Below are 26,327 nucleotides of genomic sequence, written 5' to 3'. Positions count from 1 at the left end.
TCACAATGGCAATAGCATTATCCAGAAGCATTTCATTGCTTGACTTCACAATTTGTTTCAGTTTTTAGGCTTTTCTTTCACAACCATTACTTCAATGAGCACAGCTGCTTTTTGGTTATTTGAAAGCAAGCTGAAAATGGTTTTTAGCACGTTTTGAGGACAAAAGAAGAAAACACTAAGAACTCTTGATCTAGATTTCATTTGCTTTCTATATTTCCATATTATTAACATACATCATTGTAGACGTTCAAATTTCTATCAGTTTTCACTACTCTGATATTGTGCAGCAATATTGAAAAAGCAATGGCATCTTCATGAAGAATAGATGAGATCTAACAAACAGAAGAGATGGACCCTTGGGCATATAGGTCTACATAAAGTTGAGGCTAACAGAGATTACAAAGCAGATTTGATGACAGACTGGTTGTGCCAAATGTTCTGGGATTCTCCTCACCCTTTTTGCTACTCGATCCAAAATTCCTAACAATCTGGCTTCTCATAGTTTTATCTGCAGAGTAAGCCCCAGGAAGTCATGCTATCTCTGCCTACGGTCACTAAGCAACAGCTCCACAAATACTCACTCAAACCCAAAGAAGGGAGAATTTCAGTCTGTTGGCAAATATACCGTAAACACGAGACACCCAGGTAACCAAATGACAAACTATTATCTGACAGCCTTGAAAATCTCTCCAAGTGAACAGCTTTTAAGCCAACTTGTAATAAATACCACATGCGGCTAAACTTTAAAAGAAATAAATAATCCTAAGTCAAGTTAAAGAGTAACCAGCGTCCACATTTAACCACGTAAAGTCTATTTTGAAATCCAAAGTGACAATTACAAAAATATTATGCTACTATGAGAACTGTCAAATGCTTTGAATAATTGTACACAAAGGAAAGAAGTAAAAACACACTTTACCTTGTAGCGCATTTTGGGGCACGAATGAATGTAGAAACCCATATAATAAAAACAGAGATCAGGAGCTTTCTCATGAAGTTGCCTAGTAAAAGCAATTTCCCTACGAAAGGAAAACAAAAAGGACTAATTATTTATGAATACAATTCCTACATTCATTTCATCATTCAAAGAAATGCTTTCCAACCACCTGGCTTTTGACTTACTTGAAGGACTAGACTTCAATCAGACAATGAAGATAAACAAAATGTTGTCTGAGGCTTAAAACACTCATTTTTGCCTTTTGCCTTGCCATGTGACCAACTTGAAGTTCAGAGAGAAAGTGACCAAAAGCCTTTATTGAGCATGTTCCCTGTTAATATTCATGCACATGGGCATGCTACAGCAATCTGACCCAGCTATTGTACACACACAGGCTAAGGCAGCTCAGGAAAACATCAGTAATTCTAAAAAACAAGCCTCTTGTTTGTTCTGTTCATTGCAGTGTAGTAATTTACACATAAAAACATCCGTCCTCTTGCAGCAACAGCCATTTTTCACTTATCTCATGTTTGTTTGTACAACTTTCTCATTTATTCTCAAAGAGAACTATGAGCATATTCCAAAATAAGTTTGCTTGTTATTTTGCTTGCAAGAGGAAAGCAGTGTTTTCAAAATGAACCTGCCAGCATTTCTACTGCAACACTCATTTTTACAGTATTTGTAACATTGCAGTTCACACTTGCATCAAATTTGATGGAACCTGGATGCTGGTTCTTACTTTCAGCATTGAAAGGAGAAGATCTGAGCATGGTCCTATGAGAAGCACGTATAAAACCTATTTGGGTTTGTTGTTTTCTCTTTTTTTGATCACTTTAAAATTATGATAGTAATGAGAACGTTTAAATATGCTGAAAATCTGACATTTCAGTTCCATGTACTTTGCTGAGACCACTGGAGTACATTATAAATCTATACTGTATCTGCTGAAAAAGGAAAATATCTCCAAGTTACTTCCTATCTGAAAACCCAGGTAAATAGAACAGATTGCAAAAGTGAGGTTTATATACTGCCAAAAGTGTACCAAAATGCACGTCACATACAACATCTTTTAACACATAGCATGAAGTCAAACATCCTTACCACTCCAAACCAATTATCCCAGATCTAATTAAATATATACATTTGTGCAATTGTACAATCCTGGATGACTACAGGAAAAGAGCATTCTTGGCATTTGTAAATACCTTCGACACTCTTTGCAATTGTTCTATGTTGGCTGACCATAAGGCAATGAGGTTGGGTTGCAGTAGCAGTCCTACAGGCAGCTCTGTTGTCTGCTGCAAGTTTGCTGGGGGGTCACAGCAAATTAATGCATGACAGCAGCGATACCATGCTTAGAATTACTGCAGGTGTCTTCACATAAATGGCAGTGAAGAAATACACTTCAGGAATGACAAGCAATACTGGGGAACAAAAAAGCATGCTTCTGTCTCCCACCTCCAGGGCTTCACGGAGTACAATTTGACCTTCTTTTCAGATTCTTTTCTTGCTCCCTAGGTCACTGACCAACTGACCATGTGCAAACCTATGGTTCCCAAAACCAGGAGGGAACTGCAGTGCTGCACAGGAATGGGAATTGCACCACTGCAGAACCAAACTGAGACCTAACACAAGAAAAGACTCTTCCATCACACCAACCTGGCAGCAGCAGTGCAGCACTACACTGCACAACTCACACCTTCCTGCATTTTTTCCTGCCTAAATCATTCTCCTGGAAAAGGGGTTATAGACTAAGCTTTTTAAAATAAGGCTTTCAGTTAAGATACATGTTTAAGGAATTATAATGGCTGTTAATGCTTGGCAAGAATAGGCAACTAGTGAGCAATAGGAACACATCAATGCAAAACTCAGTATTTCAGTGCTAAATAACCCAATTCCAAAAGAACTTTAAGCATTTTTTTTGTCTTAAAACAGATAGATTATGAATATTATGGTTACCTACTGCTAATGATTGTAGGTAGCAGGGGGAATGCTGAACATTTTCCTAAAAATGACAATAAGAATCATTTCATGTGTCCTGGTCAGCTTCTCCCAACCCTTCCTCAGACTCATATATTACATGTAGCCTCCTCTCCTCTCATTCTGTACTCAAATGCCTCCTTATTTCAAAAGATGTTCAAACTGCATCCTTTCTATGACTCAGAAGCAAAAATTCTCAGAAGAGCATGAAGTGGAAGCCATAGCATTGCAATGCAGTTTAACCTCATCAGAGTAAAATTGGCAACAGCTTTTAAAGTATCAGATTCCTTTGCAACTTCCTAAATCCTCCCCAACTCTTAAGGGCTTTTTTCCCCTTTTTTGAAAAGGGAACAAGACTGCCCCCCCTCCAAGCCTACTGAAAACTCGTTTTTATTGCCTTAAATGCAGCAGAATTTACAAGCTGCTTTTGCACGAGTTGAGCCATACAAGCATGCTGCACTGGCAAAGCTTTAAATTTATTAGGTAGAAAATTTTAAATCATTTCAAGAATTCATAAGCATGGATTATGTCAGTCTATTATTACATAAAATAATGTGATACATAAAGGTACTGAAAAACTCTTAGAATTTGCTTATGGCAATTTGCGTTAAAAAATAAGACTAATTTTAAGTATCAAGTGTTTGCATTAAAATCCAGACCACTAATGGAAACAAAGATCACTTCTACAGCACAGTCATCCCAGTGTTATCTACCTGTTATTTCTGATTCAGAAAAAAGGTAACTCAGACACTTAACTACAGACCAAATGAGATGCTACACATCAATGTAACTGACAGTTACACGAATGCACATGACAACACGGAAGTTACCCCTGATCTGATCCAGGACCAGACCAGAGATGCCCAGAAGCCCTTTCCTGCCTAAACTTTTCTATGATCCTACAGTTTCTCCTTCATAAAGAAAATCTCCAGAACAAGGTGAGGAAAGCCAACGAAGGCAGTGTTATCAGCTCTTGCCAAAAGCAACGGGAGAAACTGCTCATAGAGCTTAACCCACCTAGAAGCTTACCAGAGTGGGAGGTTCTGCACTTTGTCCAGCCATTCTCAGCTTCATGGCTCCACCATAGCTCTTGCACCAGCTCCAGTACTAACAGCTTCTTCATTGAGAAGAAACTCAGCTCACTAACCAGGCTGCTGAAGCAAAGTCTTCTACTCAGTAAACTAACCTGGCTAAAAGTGTGATTGCTTCTAGCAATCATACATGGTAGATAGGGAGGAGTGATTGCAGTGATTTCATTTCAGCAGGAGCAAACCATTAGACTGATGTCAGCAACTGAGCAGTGAACTGAGTGAGACTGCTCTTGATAGATGCATTTGTGTAATTCATAAGTAGATTATTCACAAATCACAAAATTCACCTCTACAAAGAGAGGAATACGCTCAAATATGTTGACAGTTTACCTGAGGCTTCAAAATTCACAGGATTACTGTCTGTCAGACAAAAGGTAATGAGATTATCATACCTGGAAATACACTCAGAACTAGTATAGCAAGAAACCACTAATTCAGAAGACAGTTTTTACAATCTCACTGTGCACACAAGTATAAAAGTGATTAATTTCATTTGGTGACTAAGCTAAGGTAAAGGAAGAATTATTTCCATCCAAACAAAAAAAGAGGCTTTTCTCTGCTGAAATCAAGCAATACTAAATTATTTTCTAGAGAATAAAGACTAGGTACTTCCTTTCTGAGTTTTTCAGACTTCTTAAATCTTTAAACGTATTTCACTAATTAGAAAGAGTAGAAAATAATTAGAAAGATTAGAAAATTTAGGACATATTTAGATAAGCATGCAACTGCTGAGAACTTAAAAAATAATTTTTGCTAGAGACAGTGTTAGCAGCATATGTTTAGAATGGAAATCAAGTCTCAATTTAGGAAAAAGTGTCAATTCTTACTATTATGTCTAATCAGAAGATAAAAATCCTCTTACCGTAATGCAGAGTAAACTCCCAAAGATAAGAAGGAATAGTCTGGATCATAGTACAGATAGACAGAGGACACGCAGTAGGGCAGGATATCAATGACACCCACAGCTATTATCTTCCCATCCAGCCAGTACTGCTGGTGAAAAGAGCCATAGCCACAGTCTGGTCCATTTGGTGGATTCTCTGCCTGAGGAAAAACAGGATATCATTATCAGACTGGTAGATTTCCAGCATAAAAAAACCAACAATTTTAGGGATTTTAAAAGAAAATACTGTGAGAAGTCTTTCCTGCTATGCACGCTTAGAGAAAGGAAATCAAAAATCTGAGAAACAGGGGAAGCTATTAATTCTCTGTATTGTTTTTGACTGTTACTGTAGAATAGGATTGTAGAGTCACAGAATAACCCAAGTGGGCAGGGACCCATTAGGACCATCGAGTCCAACCCCAGCTCCACAAAGCATCACCCAAACCCAATGTCTGAGAGTGGTGTCCCAGCACTCCTCTGAGCTCTGGCAGCTCAGGGCCATAACCACTGCTCTCTGGGGCAGAGCTTTTCCCTAAACCTCACCTCCATGCCATCCCTCAGGCCCTGTCACAGACACCATGGAGCAGAGCTTATTGCTGCCCCTCTTTACCCTGTGAGGATCTGTGGGCTGCCATGAGGGCTCCCCTCAGCCTGCTCTGCTCCATCTTGGTTGCGTATCCATGATCAGCCTTTGGTCACAGAAGTTCAGTTTTTCAGTGCAGCCACTGAGATTCTTTGAGAATAGGTTTATAAAAAGCACTTATCAGCTCACTATGTAGGATTTACTCTTTACAACCAACTAAAGAACTTTTATCTAAAAGCCTGGAGCTCTCTGTTGCCTCAGAACTTGGAGATTCTTGCTGTCAGCCCACAGAGAGCAGCTCCTGCCAAACCACTGCTGATGTGCACTGGGCTTTGAACACACAGCAAAGTACACTTCCACACTGGGTAGAAGCACCTAAACCAGGATGCCTCAAATTACAAAGAAAATTATCTCCTAATTTAAATTGTATTGTGCAATCAACTCCAGCATGCCTTTTCCTCCAACATTAAGATACTTTAATCCTGAATTTCGCAGTGCTGAATTTAATTATCCACCTAGTTGTGTTTTTCACTGTATTGCCAGATCTTCAAAAAGCAGCTTCTCACTCAATAAATCTGACAATACTACCTGCTATTACCAACTGTTCTGCATTACAACAGCAGGAGGAGGGTTTAATCAAGTATTTTGATACAGTAGCGTAGACTGAAGAGATGACGGGCAGTAGAAGTTATTCTAATTGTTACCATGTGTGTCAAAAGAAATCAATCACTTGGACAAAAATCATTTCGACTGACTTACCCAACCAATAAGTCCTAAAATAAAGGCTGTACAATAAGGCATTTACATTTTTATTCATTCACATAGCATAAAACTAGATATGTAGCTGAAGATACGAGTGAAATGATCAAATATTTGAGAGCTAAACCTGTAGAATCTTAGGATATTAGTGGGGAATACTGATACATGAAGCTGAGGTTCTTTTCGTTTAAGAGAAGCCTACGCATTTGGTAATCACTGCTTCATACAATATCCTCAACTTTTCAGTAGAGCCAAATGAAATCACACGGCCAGTATTAAAGTTTTAAAGCTGGGACACAGTCAGAGTTTGAGAGCTTGGAATAAAGAGATTTTCTTTAGGAGTAACCTTAAGAGACCAGGTTAAGTTCTTAACCACCACAGTGCAGCAGGTGACTGAAAAAAAGGAAGAAATCCTAGGGAAAATGTCACTTGTAACCTAACAAAGACTGATTTAAATAACCAGATAAAACAGGTCACATTTCTTTTTCAAAAATTAATTGTATAGAAATTAATAAATGTGATGAAAGATTGCCTGCAATAACATGGAAAAGATTTTCTTCTACAGGTAAAAGATTGCTGTGTGCACGGGAGCTCAACCTTGGAATTGCACTGCATGGGTTCAGTCACATCTGCCAACTGCAGCATCAGCTCAGTGAAGAACTTTCAGTAAGGCATGAACTGCAGCATTATTCCATTAACTCAATTACAAAGAAATCCACAAACATAAAAGAGGCTGTGTTCTTTAGCAAGGATAACAAGCACAGTACTCATTTCAGGCAAAATGTTCAGGGATCTGTTACATAAAGTAAATAACGTTTTTAAAAAGCACATTCTCCTCCTTGAGAAGTTTTCATACAATATAATCCTTTGTAGCATTGGTAAGTACTATGTTTTCTCCAATTTCTCAATGAATACTTGGCTCCTTTGCCTTGATTTCTCACATACCATCCAGGCCATTAGACATGTAACAGGCCCAGCATAGGAAATCCTCCCTATGAGCAGGTTATACCATTTCACATTGCTGATACAGCCACAGGGGACCATGACTGTCAAAGGCTATGTAAAATATACACGGGACATCACGCAGTTGAGTCCCAGCAGAGAAGGGAGCCCTTATCAACACAAAATAACACATTACCTTTATACTACAAAAACACGAGCTGCTCTTGCCACTGAGAACATCACCATTTCTCTGAGTAATGAATCAACAAATGAAACGTGAGAGATGTTACATAGAAAGAGATCAAAACCAATATCCTCTTACTTCCTCACGCAATTAATGATCAAATGGTAGGTGCTGCTTGTCATCTGAAACAAAAACCCCACTATCCTACAGAACATACATAAAGTACAAACGTTTGAAATTAACTGTTTTGTTTATATTCATATAACTTATTTAATGCATATAATGAAAGGACTAAACACTAAAACTAGAACTAAAACTCAGGCTATACGACTCAAGGCACAATTAAATGTGCTATATTAGGAACTATTAATACTCTCTAGTTTTCATAGCTATTTCTGCCCCATATTTTCTTCATGAATGGGTGATTGATCATAATTTATAATACGTTATTAACATTTAAATATTTAATACTGTCTGGCATTACATGTTGCCCTAATTAATACAATTCAATGTAATAAGTGCTTATAATGAAACTTCAATGATGGTGAGAGCACTCAATTTTCTTCAAATCACATTGGTCTTTCACTTTACTTCTAATACATTTCAGTGTTATTAATACAGAAATTAGACTAGTTAACCCTAACCCAGACTGGTGTGCAACTACAGAAGGCACTGTACCATCCTCCATGAAAATGTGTCTTAATCCTGATAACTACATGATAGTTTTTCTCTGGAAGGTTTCATGAAATCTGCTACTTGGAACATTTCCATTTTACTCTCTGCTGTGGATGGAAGAAGGAAAAAAAAAAAAAAAACTGTCAAATCCATGTTACCCTACACAGAGAAAAATTATGAAAAAGCAACCAGGAAGCTCTTGATTTCTACCTCAAGTGGAAATTATTTGCCAACGTGAAGTGATAAATTCCAGCAGTTCTTCTCCCAAAGGCACACACACAAAACCTACCATATGGTAGTTTTCTACCTTACTTGGCTATTAACATATCTCCAGTTCACCACTGTCTCCTCCTTTCATTAGGGATTAGTGGAGATGCAGCCTACAAATATAGGCCGTGTCAGCAGAGATGTAGCACTACAGGCTTCCATCCAAACAAGAGGGGAAAAAAAATAAGAATAAAAGAAAACCCAGCAATGCACCCTCAAATCAAAACAGTACCTACAGCACCAGCAGCTCAAGGGAGGTGTTGGTAGCTCTGTTGCATACTTCCCCCCTCCCTATGCCACGCTGGTAAAATGCAACTGGAACACTGGGTTCTATACAGGGAAATGCAGACTGACTTGTGAAGGGCCATAAAAATGATTAAGGACTGGAGCATCTGATGCACAAGGAGAGAGCTGAGATCCTTCAGCATCAAAATCAGATGACCCAGGGGAAGGTTTTGTTTATATGTATGACACCTGACAGGAGGGAATGAAGATGAGGGAGCCAGACTCTTCTCACTAGTGCCCACTGACAGGACAGGAAGCAATGGGCTCTACATAAAAAACAGACAAAATTCACTCTGAACAAGAAAACTTCTCTATTACAAGCATGCTTCAACACTGCCACAGACTGTGCCAGCACGAGCTGAGTGCAAAGATGCACAGAGAGATCCCGCAATGCTGAGTGATTAAAGAGACAGTAGAAATAACAAGCATTCATAAATACCACATGAAGTGCACTAAAAAAAACACATTGCTATATGCACATCCAAAACAAAGGGTGATTAGTCATGCTGGTTTTTTTGTAGGGAGCCCTGCAAGATGCTCAAGGCCAGGCTAGATGGGGCCTGGGCAGCCTGTTGTAGTGAGGGACAGTCAGACCATGGCAGAGAATTGTAGAATGATGACCCTAAGGATCATCAAGTGCCAACCCCCTGCCATGGCAGGGCCACCAACCTCCAGAAAACCATCCAGAGGATTGGAACTGGATGGACTCTAAGGTCCCTTCCAACCCAACCATCCAGTGATTCCAATGGTAAGCCATTCTCCTGTGCTGAACCACTGGGGTAAAAGACAAATATTCAGATATAGCTTCTAAGAGGAAAGGAACGCCAAACAAAAAACAAAATCAGTTCTCTACTGTACCCTGTTTACTGCTAGAAAATTGCCTGGTTTCCTCCTACTACATACTGTATCATTTTTTAAAACTATTCATTTTTCTTTATGCCAGAGCCCATAGCCAAAAGTGAAACTAAACACAGCAGCAAAATGAAGAAATAAAGACAGGAAGAGTTCGGGCATCAATACTTATTTGCAGTTAATAATGATATTAATTTTTTTTTTTTTTTTAAATTACAAATTGAAATCGTGTAAGGCTTAAAATTGATTCTAAATTATTTTTGTTCCAAAGAGTAAACAGACTGCTCACTACTAGATTTTCTTGTGGCAACTGTTTCAGAATAAAGAATTTCAAGAATCTCTTGGCCTCTGATACAAAACCCCTTTTATTTAACTTCATCTAATTGAAGACATCTGTAGTGGTGCCACACAAAATTTAATTCAAGCTTCAAAATGTCAATAAAAAGTGTCTGTAAGAAACAATACTGGCATAAACCTGGCGGGGAAGCGTGCATCAACATCTACGTAGCCATACAAAATTAAGAATATAATAGCAGTCTGCTGCCTGAGTTGACGAGGTGATAAAAGCCCTTTTCCTATAAAGCCTAATGAGCTCTATTACTCTTCAGCTTTCAGGAATGCAAAGGCCAGTGGACTCAGCAGAGTAAAAGCAACAAACTCTCCACACATGGATTCATTCAAACTGCGACATATCGCATTACCGGCGTAATTACTATAACCTGACAATTTCATTACAGTCACGCCGTACTTAACTCTTTAAGACTAACAAGAAAGACAGTGAAACAGATCTACAACAGTTTGCTTGTTGGAAAAGAAACAGCAGCATCTCTCCTCAACTTTTAACTCAGACTGAAGTCAAATACAAGGTCAGTAAATTACTTAGTAATATTTCTTTTAAAGAAAAGAACATAAGAGTACAGTAATTCCTGCCTTTTTTTTTGTTCTTTTTCCTACTGCAGTGATATGAAATTCAGGGTAGCTCATTATTCAGCTCCTCAAACTCCTTTACAGATTCAGTGTTACCTTCCTTACTGGCTGCTGATGATACAACACCGTGGCGCCCTCCTATGCCATCTATACCCACGATGCACCAATTACAGCAAATAAAAAGGAAAGAACACGTTCACTTCACAGCTCGTGTCTAGAATTAATGCTTACCTCAAGGGGAGAATCACAGAGGAATCGTGTGAACTGCATCAAGGTAGATACATCAAAAATGTGCCCCAGAAGACGGTCCAAATATGCAAAGTAGAAAAACAAGAATATTAGTAATACTTCAGGATACATTGCAGCTCAGACAAGCATACGATCTCAAAGCACTAAAATTACAAAAAAAAAAACACAACAGATTTTAGGAATTGAAATAAAGTTTCCCAACAAATTCCCACCTTCTGTTTTGGATAATTAGATATTTTCTTGTTCACAAGTCACTTAACTTCTATAAGATAGAAGATATTCAGAAGTGAGATGAGAGAGAATTATACCCTGTAACACAGACCTGTCATTTATTCTAAATTACACATTGCTTTTCTATGGAATCTCCTGCAACAGGAAGCTCTTTCCCACAGTTCCATAGTGCATGTCCCATCTCTAAAGGATGGGGCTTAGGGCCATCACGTCTGTGATACAGATTAATCAAGGCTATTTGCAAACACAGTCAGAAGCAAGTCTGATCAAATTTAAAGTTGGAAGGGAAAAACAAAAAGAAATCAACTTCCTGAAAGTGCAAATATTTTCAAGACTAGATTCTTTACTCAGTATGAAATGTTGTGCTACAAATAATCAAACAATAGCAAGCTTTTAATGAACTGGAGCTCGTTCAAGATTCTAAGAGCAGTAAAATATAATAGCTGTTTACTCACCAGCATTTACATATTTGATACAAATACTTCCTTACTAGTAGACTCCATATAAAACATATTAAAAGATATTACAAAGTTCTGGTATGTATTTAACCCCAAAACATTCCTTCGTTAAACAGCTAAGTTTGTGTTACACAGTTCCCTCCCCTCCTGTAACGAGCTGAGTGATTTAATAAGTCAGTGGTTAACAAACTGTAAAGAATAATAGACAGGAACTTGAAATGTTCAGCTTGATAAAAAGAATATAATGATACCCACAAGAAAACTAATGACAAGATTTTTTGGTCAAGAATCCTACAAATTCCTCAGCTGAATGAGAGAAGAGTTTTCTTCTTAAAGAGTTGCATCAAAAGGCAGGGGACTACTTGCCAAGCATTTCACCAGCAGGAAGCTGTACTGCGTGAGTACTGAAGCCCTGGCACAGGTACCCAGAGAGGCTCTGGATGGAGATCTGCAAAGAGGAGACCTCAAACCCACCTGGATGTGGTCCTGGACACCCGCATCAGCCTCAGCCACCCAGACTGCTCACTTCTCCCCATGCAAGGGACAAGAAGAAACAAGCAACACTAAGAAGTGCCAATACTACAAATAGCTGACCTAGGACAGAGACCCATATACAACCTAAGTAGTTATAACTACTTCTTTTCTTCCAAAAGTGCTATAAGTCAGGTTTTATTAACAAAAACACAGCCTCTGGTATATATATGGATCTGCTAACATTAAGTGGACCATTCCCAATCTAGTTCAAAGAGAACTTTAATGTCCTCTCGGATGCACTGAAAGGTATTCCAGCGCTGATGCTAAAAGAATCAGGGCTTCACAGAGTCAGACTAAAGCTTTCCCCCTCAGATACACAGTAATATTCTAGCTGACCTATGAATAAATGATAAACTTTTGGGATAAACACAGAATTTCTACTGAGCTGCTACTGAAAACAACGTAATGTGCATTTTCCATAATTGGCAGTTTTAGATGTGTTCATCACAGAGCAGTGGATACCCTAAATTACCAAGTTTAGAAAAACAAGTTGTTGCAATATCTTCAGTTCCAAAATTTTTTATGATTTGCTGGATAGGGACAGAGAGCACAATGGGAAGAAGCCATAGACAGTATTTGAGGAGAAGAAAAGTAACTCAAAATTTGAATTATCGAGTTGTGCTCCCATAAATAAAGAACAGACATTTACAAATTCCTCCGGTGCTCGTGCATCAGTCACTACAGCCAATGCCTTTAGAATGTGCAGGCACCAGAAGAATAAGCCATGTGTTATTCATTTTGATGTCAGAAGACCCCCAATAGTTCTTAATCTGTAACTTTAGCTTTATAGTGCAAGTCAAACCCTATGGGTGAGAGAACCGAGCCAACAACACTTTTCAAATAGCTGTATGGATTCTCCAGGCCCCACATTGGGTAGGGGGGGACGTTCCAAGTGTTCCAAGCATAACTTCTGCTTGCAACTGTCTCCACTGGTGGCTAGAAAAAGAATTTACTGCACTTGAATTTGTACCACAGGCTTAGTGGAATGAAACACTGCAAGTTTTATTACAGATTAGTTCATCCCTTTATATTTGTTGAAGTTCTCAGGTCAGATCGGTTTCTTAATCAAAGTCAAGAAAGCTTCAGGAAATTGTGAATCAAATGAAGCGTTTCATTTGATAAAGAAGAATTTAATTCACACACAAAGTGGGAAAATAACAGCTATTTTAGATGTGCTGACCTCTGCTGTTGTCATCTCAACCCATACTCTCCCCTCACACTGCCAAAACCACAACACCCATTGTAACTTAAGAGTACACCTTGTCTACATGTGTACTTAAGCTCAACTATACATGAGATTCATTTTCTCATGTGACAAACTCATTTTTATGACTGCAGGATTATTATGAACAAAACCCAAAAAACAATCCAACGAACCATGAAAGAAATGCAGTCAAAAGCTGGTGTTTATGTAAAATAAATCAACCTGTCACACAGGCACAATTGAAATTCCTTCCACAAAGTCATACTTTTCTAATTTTAATTTCAAATTGAATTACATAAGCTTCAATCTTGTAAAAACCATATATGTGAAACAGCAAGATTCTTTCTTTGGTGCAAATTAATTTCAGTTGCCATAAAGAAGCCATCACAGCGACAAGGACACCAGGAAAGAAGTTCAAACAAAAGTGAGAGAAGATGACAATGCTAAGGATTATAATTGGAAAGAGAGGGCAGAAAGACAACTGAGTAAAAGCACATGCACACCTTTAAAAAGCTGCAATAAAACTGCAAGGCTGCACAGGCAAAGGAAGCCATTCAGACGCTTTGGATGCCAACCCAGCATGGGTTTCACCTGGTAACTCAGTAACTTACAAGTTTAAATAAATACATCTTTGCTGTCAAACATGAACTCTCCTCGTTCATCTTCACTTGCAGAGCAACAGAAATAAGAAATATGCAGTTAAAAAAAACCCTTTAGTAGCCACAGACCCAAAGTTGAAAAAGGAGCATTTAGAAGACAGTCAATAGGGAAAGAGTCAATTTAAAGTTTGGCTGTTTGTCTTAAGTGCAGTTTTCATAGCAAGGATTATCAGACTGATGAAACAAGTAAATGTTGTCCCATCACCAATTATATTTCAGAATTACTATTTCATATTACGGAGTGAGCAAAATCACTGTGACTTTGTCTCCTAAGAGAACATTATTCTTAAAATAATGGAGATTTGTTGCAGTAAAGTGCTTATATAGAAAACTCAGTGCCAACATAAGGAAAACCATGTAAACTGGGATGCAAAAACTAAATTGAAATGCTATGGGCAATTGGCTTAGTTGACTGGACACCTAAATGTTTGGGATCTTACAGGCATTTAAAGAATAAAATTAATGGATCCACAGCAGAAGGCCATAGAGAATGGAGCAGGCAGACAAGCACCAGCTCTGTAATCAGCACAGTAAGAGACCCCAGTGGCAAAGGGACTGGGCTCACCATGAGGAGCCAGTCAGCAGTGAGCACTGCCATTGACTCCAATGACTGAAGAACTCATGCAAGAGCATTCTAAAAGTGTGCTGCTGCCTAGGCAAGCTGAGGGGGCTACAATAACCACAAGGACATGGTTTGTCTTTTCACATTCTCTCACTAGCCAAAGAAATGGGAGACAAGGTTAGAGTGACCTACGGGTTCGGAGCTTGCTGCTGATACCAACTTGGAGTTGATCAGCTTGTGCTCCTCAGCATTTCCTAGGCTCCTTGCTCAGATTCCTATAGTAGCTCAAGTGTGTTTCTGGGAGGCTATGAAAGAAACTGGAAAAGAAAAAAAGCAAACATTCCTATTTCAGTAATTTTTTGCACCTTTTCAAACAGCGTATCTTTTGTGTGCTGCTAAATTCTTTTCTTCCAAGACAAATATTTGGTTAAGCACAAAGTAAAGCGAGTGTCCAGCCAGCTTTGCAGAGGGAACTGACACAGATACACTATTCTTCTACAAGCTTGTCATTATAAAACGCCCATGAAAAGTTAAATAACTTGCTCCAGTAGGTCCAAACAACAATAAACTGTTCTCTCTGGCTCCTTGTGGTAACTACTGTAGATTTTTTTTTTTTTTATGATTATTTATGGAAATGTTTTCTAACTTGTATTGCTGCACATAGCTTGTTTCAGTCACACTTCAGCCCTTTTCCTTAAAGGCAAACACTACCATAAGACTGAAAAATCATATTAATGAAGTAGGCATATAGTGCCATGTTTCAAAGCTCACACAATAGCCAGTAAGTGTGCCAGAGAAGAGGCAGGGAGAAGAAAAATGCTGCATTTCTAACATTTATATAGCAAAATATCATGTAAAAACTGCATAGCACAAGAACTGAATGCAGCTTAAGAGCAAAAGCAGCCAACAGCTACATTGTATATATATATATTTTTAGTGCATACATAAGGTGAAGTAGATACTGTGTTGACAACTTATACTCCAAGAAGGATGTTAAGGACAAGATGGGAACAAAAACGCAATGCTTCTGGTGAGATGGAAACTTAGTTGTTAAGAGAGATCCCACGTTCTGCCCAAATTAGCCAGGGATTACATCACTGCAATCAGAACTTTGCTTTCTTGTCACAGAAGGGCCAAGAAGTTCTCAGTTGTTATCCATTCTGTTTACAAACTTTGCCTCTGGGGCTGGCCAGCTCCACATCTGCATCCACCATTCAAAAACCAAGAAAAGCACTTTAACAGTTTGTGTATATAAAACACCGAAGCTGGTAGCAAAACATTCTGAACCATTTCTGTTAACCATCCTAAAGCTGGGTTATTTGAATCACAGCATCTCCCACATCTACATTCAGCAAAGCCCTCCTTTCAACTGCTCCAAGGAAAGCCAGGTATCAGGCTGTCACACAAAAGTAGAAATATATACAAACACAGCTTTCTCTTAGCACAGCAGAATTCAAGCCAGAATCTGTTCCAGGCAGTGACACATCAATGGAGAAAGCTGCCCCAGTAGCACTACTTCACACCAACGCTTGATCCAGTCACCAAAGTGTTTCTGTCTCAGAGACTGTACAAACACACACAAAACTCACTCTTCTACCTTATTCTTGCAATGTTATTTGATAACATTAACCTGTACATTTTCTTAAAGTGGACAAAAATAAAAAGTACCACCATCAGAACAGCACAGCCCCACAGAGCATGAAGCATAACCTTTGCAGAGTTGGTAGTACAGCCGCATCAGGGATGCTAGCAAGGAATTTGGACCCAAAGTGCCTGGAACACTTTCTGCAAGCAGTCCTTTAAATCAGAATTTGTGATAAATGATAGAATCATATGCTCATATTCCTTACTCCAATTATTTGAGAACATATTAAGTTTTCATGGGAATTCATGGAATCATGGAATTGTTTGAGATGTGATGCCTTCAAATGCTACCTGGTCCAACTTCCCTCTGATAAACATAGACATCTACATCTAGATCAGGGTGTTAAATCCGGGTTGTAAAACCAAATCCAGATCCCAAACACTAATGGAACCTACTCCTAACTTCTGATTCTTCTCAAGTCCCACAGTCCCTCACTTCCCGAGCCCTGTCTACAGGCTCCCTCCATCTAGCAGCTGTGCAATGTAAGGAATCCACACCTGACTCAATCTGAGCAGCTGACACAGGTATGGCTCCATCACCAGTCACAGCCCTTCACACTGCAGTCAGAGCAATGCTGAACAATGGAAGCTATACACTGAACTATATACTATGGTTGTTCCAGTGAAAATTAAGGCAGTAGCCATCAAGCCTGCAAGTAAAAAATATTATTTCATATTAAATTGGAAAGAAAAATGTGTTTCAATTGTGCTTTGTTTGGGGATAAGAGTCGATTTAACTGACTGCCTGTAGGACCAAGACCCAAGGAAAATACAAGCTGTCAGAGCTGATGAAGTTCACTGCGTGCATAAATCAAGTCTCACTATTATAACAAATAAATAGCCAACATCTCACTATTTTTACAACACTAATGGTACTAAATAGCTGAGAATAAATGTTTGCAATAGCATTACAGCTTTTTTCTTCTCTATATCACATCAAGTTCAATACAGACAGAGCGAGCTCTGCCAGATGGAAGAGAAAAGCCACAAGGCAACAATAACACTGTAGTTCATAGAATCACAGAATGGCCTGGGTTGCAAAGGATCACAGTGCTCATCCAGTTCCAACCCCCTGCTGTGTGCAGGTCACCAACCAGCAGCCCAGGCTGCCCAGAGCCACATCCAGCCTGGCCTTGAATGCCTGCAGGGATGGGGCATCCACAGCTTCCTTGGGCAACCTGTGCCAGTGCCTCACCACCCTCTGGCTGAAAAACTTCCTCCTAAGATTCAAACCTCCCCTAAATGCATATGTATGCATCAGAAGAGAGCAACTTGGGATGAACCAAACTTGATTTTAAAATACAATGAAGAACTTTGATACCTCTGCTATAATATTTTAATATAAACTGCAGTATGCAGTCTTGCATGCAGGAACTCTTATAAAGACTACAGACAAAAATGCAGGCCATATTTTACTATGCCACTCCGAAAAAATAACCCAATGCTATTCAAATGCCTGTTGCTGAATTTCAAGACCAAAATGCATTTATTCATTTCATTATGCAGAAATTATGACAAAGCTATATTATCAAGATTCATTATATTTCTTAGGACAGCTAAAGAAAAAAGGGGACAAAGTGCCATTCATTACATTTATTTGCATAATCATGGTACTCTGGATCTGCTGATCAGCTTTGTGCTCCAGCTGATCTTTCACCAGAATACAGGGAAACAATGCTTGCTTAATGAAAGGATGCTCAGCTTACTGTCTCTCAGCTCATTACAGAGTTGTTCTTACTCAGGTTTTCCCAGGTTTCATTATTGTAATTCTTTTTCCCCCATTACAGCTCAATATTTTTCCCTGAAAATAAATGCAACTTTACCACCCAAGCAGAAAAAAAGTAACTTGTAAACATACAGACTCTTGTAATCGTTTACAATAGGGGATTTTTATAAGTGCAATATGTGAAATCATGTATATAACAGTGAATATAATCTTCCAGTACCTCTGCAAGGAAAAGTTATATGGTAACAAGCAATAGCTCTATTTTATCCAGAACAGTGCACAACAACTGCTGCCCTGGAGTGCAAGGGAAAGATCTATGTACACAACTTCCAGGCAGAAGAAACACACAGGATGTGACAAACAAACACTAAAACACTCTTCCCTTGCACATTTTCATCTCTTCCAAAAATGAGCACTTCAGGGATTTAACTCATCCAGGAGCAGCCTTGGACAAATTTGTTCAATAGGCAGCAATACACCAATTTCTCATGTCTGTATGTTAACTCATTCAGAGATACTCATTCATTTACTCATTCACTGTCAGTACTTACCCAGTTAATAGTGTCACAGAATCACAGAACCCTTAAGTGTGGAAAAGACCACAGAGATCCCCAAGCTGACCCATCCCCATCACGCCCACATCTCTCAGTGCAGCATCTCCAAAGGTCTGGGACACCTCCAGACATGGTGGCTCCACCACCTCCTTGGACAATAATCTCTTGGGATTTCCCTCAAGTCTTTCAAATTTTCCCAATAGCCCATTTAAAGATAAGAATTAAGTATACTGGAATATCTCAGTGGTAAAATATACCCACTAGTGGTCTGTATAAAGCAACAGCTTGTATTCTTGTCATTAGCCTTCATAAGAGTTCCTGCATACAAAATGCATATTGCAGTTAGTTTATATTAAGATATCATTAACTCATAACACAGGCACAAGATAGAGGTGAGTGGGTGCTGTCCTTTCAGCCAGCCTGATTTTCTGGAGCTTCATCACAGAAGCTGGAACTCAGCACCCCAGCACAAAGCAGCTGGCCCAGAAGGAATTCTCATATTTTCTCTCTCATTCCACCATTTCCAAACTTGAGACCAGCTTTAAAGATCATTATCAAGCACCTGCATTCTGCCAGGATAAGGATAGCATCCAAACACCACGTTAGGGTGAGCATGAGTCAGGTTAAAGAACAAACAGATAAGGCTTTGGCTTTTACCAAAGCATTTAAAATGCACAATCCTGCACTATCTTAAGTTACTCTGTGCCTTCAACAAGGTTATCAGAGTAGTAAAACAAGTAAGATGTTTGGGGTTTTTTTGGTTTATTTTTTGGAAGGTATGGCCTAAATTAACACAAGGGACAAAACACTGTTTTGTTCAAGAGCCAAAGCATTCAGCAGGGTACGGCTGGCCAAAGTTAAATACAGACAGTTTGCAAGGAGGTACTGAAGATAGCATAGCATTTCTGTTCAAGAATCATTTGTATAAAGATTAAGAAAGGCAGTTTCAGAAATAAAAAGTAGATAGCATTACAACAATATGAGCTGTGCTACAGAAAGCTGCCAGCACATTACAGAAACCACCATCTCAAAGGTGAGACCACCACTGCAGGATGAGAAAACAAAAACCACTGTAGTGACTGAGTACAGGAGCAAAAGGAGAGAACCAGCAATGCATTTTTAAAGATGCATTTTCAATAACAGAAAGCCAGGGACAGGACTACAGGATGCTGAATCAGAAATAATTGCATTTCTTTAAAACATGGAAAACACTATCAAAAAATTGCAGGTAGCTTTTATGTAGTTATTTTGCTGCAGAAAGTATTTTAATAGACCTACTAGAGGTTGACCAGTATCTGAACCCAACTAGCTGTTAAGAGCAGCATGAACAGAACCTCTAATCTGCACAAGTGGAACTCAATCTTACAGCTGCTGCTGGAGTAGAAATTGCCAGCTTTGGAGTAAGAGCTGATAGCCCCACGTGCATCAAAAACAAACTTCATCCAGAAAATCTTCACTGCTAGGTGAACTCAGTCACATTGCTCTCTCCTATTTTGTTTTTACTATTAAATAGCTGGGCTGGACAAACCTGCATGCTTCAGAAACACAGCCTGCTGGACTCGGTGCCGTTTCACAGAGCAGGAGGCAGAAGTGCTTTTCATGGGCCACTAAAGAAGTTACTTATTGGGAAGGCAGTTTGTCTCCTTAATTACATGGAATGTTTATTTTCTAGCATTTCATTTAGCAGTTAATAAAGTGCTTTACAACCTCAACCGTAACATCTTCTCACTGTCACACACAGACAAGCTCACACTGTAAAATCACAGCCAGATATGGCTTGGAAGGGAGCACTATTAAAATGAAGGATGCAGGGGGTTGTCAAAGGTTTGCTGACAGCAAAACTTGGATTTACAAACCTGGAAGAGAGGTTTCCTGCTTCCCAAACGTCACACTTTGAAAAGAGAAGCATTACTAGAACTCTCTCTTCTGCCTCCTCACTTAAAATCTTGATGGAAAATTGTATACATGTTGCATTGGTGCAAAAAGACCTTCTTCCACATTCACCGAGCAATAATCAGCTTCATGGTTCACGTATGTTAATACTGTGAACCATTCCATAACTTTCCGTAGTGTTATTTTAAATTAACCCCCAAAATTATAAATTCCTTCCCAAAATTGCTTTTTAATGCAATATAGTTAATATGAAACTAGTCTAGCTAATGCAGGCAGTTGTAATGCCAACAACTTCAGAATATATTCCAAAGAGAACTTGTTAATATATCCCACAATAATCTTTGTTGGATTCTGAATTTAAGTGTAGGCTGGTTTCTGAATACGAAACGTTCAGCCAAATATAAAATTGAATACTTTTCCTAACCTAGAAATTCCCCACATATACAAGAGTTCAGGGCTCTCTCTGAAAGAGGCTCAACAACTCGGAGGTTCATCTACCATACATAGATATACGTGCACAGATTAAAAGCTAGATTTCAGATCCAAAGAAAAATCCTGGATATTTGCCATTTTAAGACCCAAAGCAGACCTGTTATTACTCTGAGAAAGCCCTGTGCATAATACAGAATTTCATTTTACCTATCCTTGAAAGAAATGCCTGGCTCCATAATGTCTATATGGCATAAAGTCTGAAAAAGAGCAAGAAAAAAGAGAGCTTTCAGATAGCACTTCCCACTGTCCTTCTAAATAGCTTGGAGCAGTTTCACCCTGCTTAGTATCATCCATTCTTAGAGGTTCCTCCCACAAAGATTAAGTATTAGGGCCCCTAAAACAGATTAAAATACTTTGTGTAATGATGAGTGATTTGGACCATCAAACCTGAGCCTAAACCAAGCCATATACTCTTCCCCAAAAGGGATTAGATGAACAGGGCACCAGGTGCCCTTCAGAACTGAGCTGTAAGTAGTTATTGATACTGTACTTGATTCATGATGAGCCTTTTACTTAAACACAAAAAAAGCCAACTGAACAAATAAGTAGACATAGGAAGTTCTTACCCTCCTGTCAATGCAACAAACAATTTTAATAGTAAAGGCATGCTAGTTTATCTAAGCCTTAAGGCTAAAATACAATCACTGTAAGCAGACAAATGAAGTCACAGATCAAGTAATGCTTCCTACAAATCTATTAAATAGGTCAGAATTTCCTGACATATTTCCAATGTTTGCCACGTTAAAACTAACTCCATTTATATGAGAAATTGAGAAAAAGGCAGCAATTCCTGTTGTTGTAAGTCTCACTATGTTACAAAACAAAGTGAAATAAAGTTTATGGCTTTCCACAGTAGCATTGCAGAGATCTTACAAACATGCTCCCCTTACATTCTCTCCAACTAAAGCCAAAAATGGTTATGTAGTTTTATTATTCTACCTGGAAAGCAGCCACAGTTTGCAGAAGTGATACCTAGCAAGTCTTGCTCTTAAGAACCAAAAGCTCTGGCAGATCAATACTCAAGCCTTACATTTGCATAGAAATGATGGATCTGAGATACCAGCTTTGTTAATTTCGCTAATGGAAAAATTGCAGCACCTGCCAAAGAACCAGAAGATGGCTGCTTGCTCAGAACCCCACTTGTCTTTTTGTTTTAAGCCTTGTTAGATTTGGATTAGCATCCTACAAACAACTTTTCCTATTGTAGAAGGCTCTTATTCCTGCTCAATGCACTCTGAATCGAAGGCAACCAGCCCAGGTAGTATTTTTGCACTATTCCTACTGCAAACTTGGGTTCTAGTTAAGAGCTATGCTTGGCAGTAAAGCAGGACTAAAACTGAGATTTTTTTAAAGCCTTAAGCTATTACAGAAAGCAAAGAAAAATTAAGGAAAAGCATGAAAGTAACAAACAACTTTAAAGCAGAAATACTTGTCATCAAAAAGGCACTTCCATACCCTTATCCCACTTCCAACAGAAATATTGCAGTTCCAAATCTCTTTAAAACTCCTGTAACAACAGTTCTACTTGACATGTTAGTGTTGCATGAGAACAGTGCTTCCTCCCTTCCCTCTAGTTCAGCTTTTCCTTATTAAAGCCTACAGCAGAAGCTTACTAAAAAACACAGAAGCTCCTTGTTTGTTTACATTTTCCCTCCCAAACTGAAACTCCAATATTTCAACAGTTAGAACCATTCTAGCAGATACCATCTCCCACCATTTAACTGCACAGTAAAAGTGTTTTCATAAAGGTGCATGCAGTGAACTGTACCTCATTTTCGCCACATTCAGAAGGTGTGTCCTTGTGTACAGCCATCTGATACTTGGCAAATAAAGTGGCTGACTGGTTGAAGGATGATTTGAACTGTGGGTCCTCAAAAGAGACAGGTACTAACCTCACCTTCAGAGCAAGGAAAATACAAGCATACTGTTTTGAGTGCATATAATCAGATAATATGCTTCTGAAGGTAAGGCTAGTGGAAGATCTTCTCCTATCCATTTCAAAGCCTTTGAAGTCAGTATTCTACTTTAAATGTAATAAAAAGTAAATCTATAGGGGAAAGTATATTTACATGGCAACTAACACTAACCTTGAGCTGACTGTTGATACCTCCATTGAAGAATAAAAATTATAGAACACTCCAAAGCACCAGCTTACTCAAACTATTTTTTTTTTTTAACCATGTATCTAAAAAACCAACAACTTTTTCAGTCTACAACTCCAAGAACTATTTAAAACTTTTAATGTCTAGTGGCACATCACTTGACCCCAGTTTAGCTATCACATATTCTTGCTACGTACACTTTTCCTCCAAAACTCTGAAGTTTTTTTTTCCTCAGTATTATTTGAGAGGTAATATATCCAGCACAGGTAACTATAACCTGGTCATCACAAGAGGCAGCAACAATGTGTAATTTAGATAAGAGTTGATCACTGCTTGAGGTGCTTAAATGGAAAATGAAGAGGTTTGCATAATTTAAGTAACAAATCAAACTAACGACTTTACGTGTGATAATTTCTTCACTCACATGTTGGCCCTGATCATGTTTGCTCCTCCACATATGGATGCATTCAAACCAAAACCAATGAGACTGCTTATCAGGGCAAGCATCCAGCCATTTTCAGTTCCTGGGAGATTTATACGTATACGATCCATGATATTTTACCTCCAGAGCCTCATCTCTTTCATCTCTTATTCAATAGCACAGCCATCTAACTCTCAGCTTTTCCATCTGCAACTAAGACCAAATATCCAGAGCACTCAAAAAAGAGATGTCAAAGGTTTGCACTTTCAGGACGTTGATTGCACTTGATGCAGTATTTTACGTACTCCTGAGTGTAAGATGGATATAAAATCCACAATTGCTTCTTCTAGAATCTATGCAAGACACATGAAATGGAGGGGGAAGCTGAGCTTTGCATACAATTCATTTGGCCTTCTGACCTGATTTATAGTTGGTTTATCAGGTGGGTCCTTGTGAATAACCATCTGGTAACGTTTATAGACCTGGTAAGACTCCTGAAATGTGGCTTTGAACTGTGAACTTGGCGGAGATGATCTCACCACCCTCACCTTCAGAAGAAGTTAAACATTTATTATTACAGTACCATGCAATAATTACACATTTATAACATATCATATAACATATCATACAGGCATCACAACAGAGAGAATTTTTCACTTCCTGAAAGAGCCCTACCACTTTGATTAATATTAGACAACAGCCTTTCAATTCTTCTACTCACTTCACATTATTGAAGGCTTTTGTATGTAATTCAGTGTAAATACAAGGTTTTCAAATGATGAATGAACTGAAACGCCTATAGAAGAACCACATAAGTGGTTTTCAGGAACTAAGACCCACAAATGGGAAGCAGATTGACATTTTAAAGAGATTTTTGATACATCTTCAAATCTTCTGTTCCTGTGTTTTCTCATTGTACTGAAAAATACTCGAAGGATTCATGCATTTGAAAGACTCATATCTGTCCTCTTTGGATCCAGGCAGACCACATTTGCATTGCAATGGTCCTAGGAGGATTTCCAGGTATTTTTCAAATTAAAGGAGGAAGAGGAAACTCTGTTCCCCTATTCAATTACTAATTAATTTAGGTAGGAAATTGTGTCCTTCCTACCACCACCCTTACATACAAGAAAATAAATTTTAAAAATCCATAAATTAAACTGTTCTTACTAAAAAAGATTGCTTCCTGACCAAAGGAATGCTACCACATGATGAATGGTGAACTTTCACTATGGTCATTCTCACAAATACCACTGGCTATAATGTACAAAGAAAAATTTATCAACAACAGCAAGGAACAATCTGAGAAGAAAAAACTGCTAGAATCATTCTCCTTCAAATTCTCCCTGCATCATCTTAATGAAAACATTCAGACAGGGCCACTTTACTTGTTAGGTGACATCACAAACCTGGAACAGTTAGCAATTACAGATCAGTTCCACAGTTTCTTGTCAGTTATTTAGAGTGCAATCTTTTAAGTCAGCACCATCTCAAATAAGTACCAGAAATTCGATTCAAATTCAATTTTTAATTCCATTAGTAGCTAAAGGAAAAGGTACATATCCAGAAAGCTTTCCAGCTTCCTGAGAAAAAAGCATGTTTACAATTAACCAGTGTCAGCATGTCCAAAAGCCTTCCAGGTAACTACTTTTATAGTAAAAATAGATTTAATTGCAACCAATATATTATGCTGGTTTCGACCATAACTTTTACAGTTTCTAAAGACATCAACACATGGCACAGACATTTATAAATAAGAGCTATCTTCTCATCTGTTCAGTTTTATCAACAGTTTCTGCTTTCTAGCCAAGATTCAGTAGCATAGATAATTTAACTGTTTATATGCTGCAAAACTAAATATTGAATGTCTCTCATCGTTCAACACTCAGTTAATTCAAAGTCTTTCATTTTCAGGTCACTCAGTATGAAATCAATTTACAAGTGTTTTGTTCCCTGTACTGCTCTCTTCTACAACTGACTGCAAGTGCAAGATTACCCCCTTGTGGTAACACTCAGCTGTACCAAAAATATCACCATGTAAATTCTAAGATTTAAACTACAGCCAGTTAACAAAGCCACAGAAACTAAACACCCAAGCATTTGTCAAGTTCCAAATTTGCCTTCAACAGCAGTGAATGAGCCATTACCTCCAATTTGTGCGGTGCATCATCGGGTAAAGGAACAAAAATGAAGTCTTCAATGCTTTTTGGTTGGTTTGCTGTAGACTTTGAGTTTTGCAAGAGTAAAGCTTGATGTTCTGCTTGAAGTGGAGAGCCTTCAAGGGTGCACCTCTGGTTCCGAAGGAGTTTCTGCAGTTTTCTTTCTTTCCGTATGTCCTTTGCTTTTCGACATGGTGGCTTGCTCAGATCAGCCCCTTTGCCTGTAAGGAAACAAGCAAAGAATTAACACCATTGTGCAAGCAACAAGCAGCCCTCACTCAAGGCTGAAAAGAAATGGTTAGAACTACCAGTAATTGCAGACCACACTCTGAACATAACACAGTCCTCCACATTACACAACTAGTGATAATCCCCTGCGTCAAGGGAAGTTACAATGATTTTTTCCTCTGCAGCTTTCTAATCCAGAGTCAGGAATATGTTTAACAAGTAGAATTCCTCTCAAATTTGTCCTTAATCCCTTGCATAGAACAACAAAAAGCTCCTGTTTAGCACACAATATTATGCTGCCTCGTATCCAAACAGCATCAGGATCAGCTTGAAATACTGAAAGGAAAAAGCACAAAACCAAACCCACAACCACAAAACCTCACTGTCAAATTCATAAAGAATTATTCTACTGCATTAAAAACACAAGCACTATAAAATTAATACTCCACTTAAATCAAGGAGAAAAAGATGCCCGTGGTCCATTCTAACCACAAAATGTGCTGAAAGGACAGTCACCAAATAAATAACCCATTCCTAACCTGCAATTATTTCCCCACATCTCATGATTTTAATTGATACTGATTTTAAACGCATAAATCCAGATTTCTACAAGTTTACAAAAACAAGATTTTTTCCCCCTAACACTCAGTTCTTTCACCTTCACACCCTGTTATCAGCCACTCCAGGAAGCACAGAGGAGTGACTATCATACTTCATTCCAGAAGCTGTGTTAAAGCTGTATGAAGCTGCTGCATTGCTGGAAACAGTGGTGGAAGAATTCATGAATTTCCAGGGAATACCTGCCTGATACTTGCAGCTGCTGTACAAAGTTCCATGCAGAGGGAA

General features: G+C 38.6%; 1 protein-coding gene across 9 annotated transcripts in view; it reads right to left on the bottom strand.

Moving 5' to 3' along the window:
• ATE1 (arginyltransferase 1) overlaps positions 1-26,327 on the bottom strand; it is a 69,678-nt gene that overhangs the window by 33,866 nt on the left and 9,485 nt on the right. For 6 of the 9 annotated variants that reach the window (XM_052677111.1, XM_052677114.1, XM_052677116.1 and 3 more), the window contains 5 exons: positions 25,242-25,474; positions 23,514-23,642; positions 10,597-10,629; positions 4,871-5,052; positions 920-1,019 (listed from right to left, as the gene is read on the bottom strand). In XM_052677111.1, the coding sequence (XP_052533071.1) occupies positions 920-1,019; positions 4,871-5,052; positions 10,597-10,629; positions 23,514-23,642; positions 25,242-25,474 (677 nt within the window). Of the gene's footprint in view, positions 1-919; positions 1,020-4,870; positions 5,053-10,596; positions 10,630-22,339; positions 22,469-23,513; positions 23,643-25,241; positions 25,475-26,327 lie in introns of all 9 variants that reach the window. The other 3 variants (XM_052677117.1, XM_052677110.1, XM_052677112.1) reach the window with 2 other exon arrangements.

Source organism: Tympanuchus pallidicinctus, unplaced genomic scaffold, assembly GCF_026119805.1.
Source record: "Tympanuchus pallidicinctus isolate F22 unplaced genomic scaffold, pur_lepc_1.0 scaffold16, whole genome shotgun sequence".
Taxonomy (NCBI): Eukaryota; Metazoa; Chordata; class Aves; order Galliformes; family Phasianidae; genus Tympanuchus; species Tympanuchus pallidicinctus.
The sequence above is the reverse complement of the archived record's forward strand: the minus strand, read 5'-3'. Positions and strand labels throughout refer to the sequence as shown.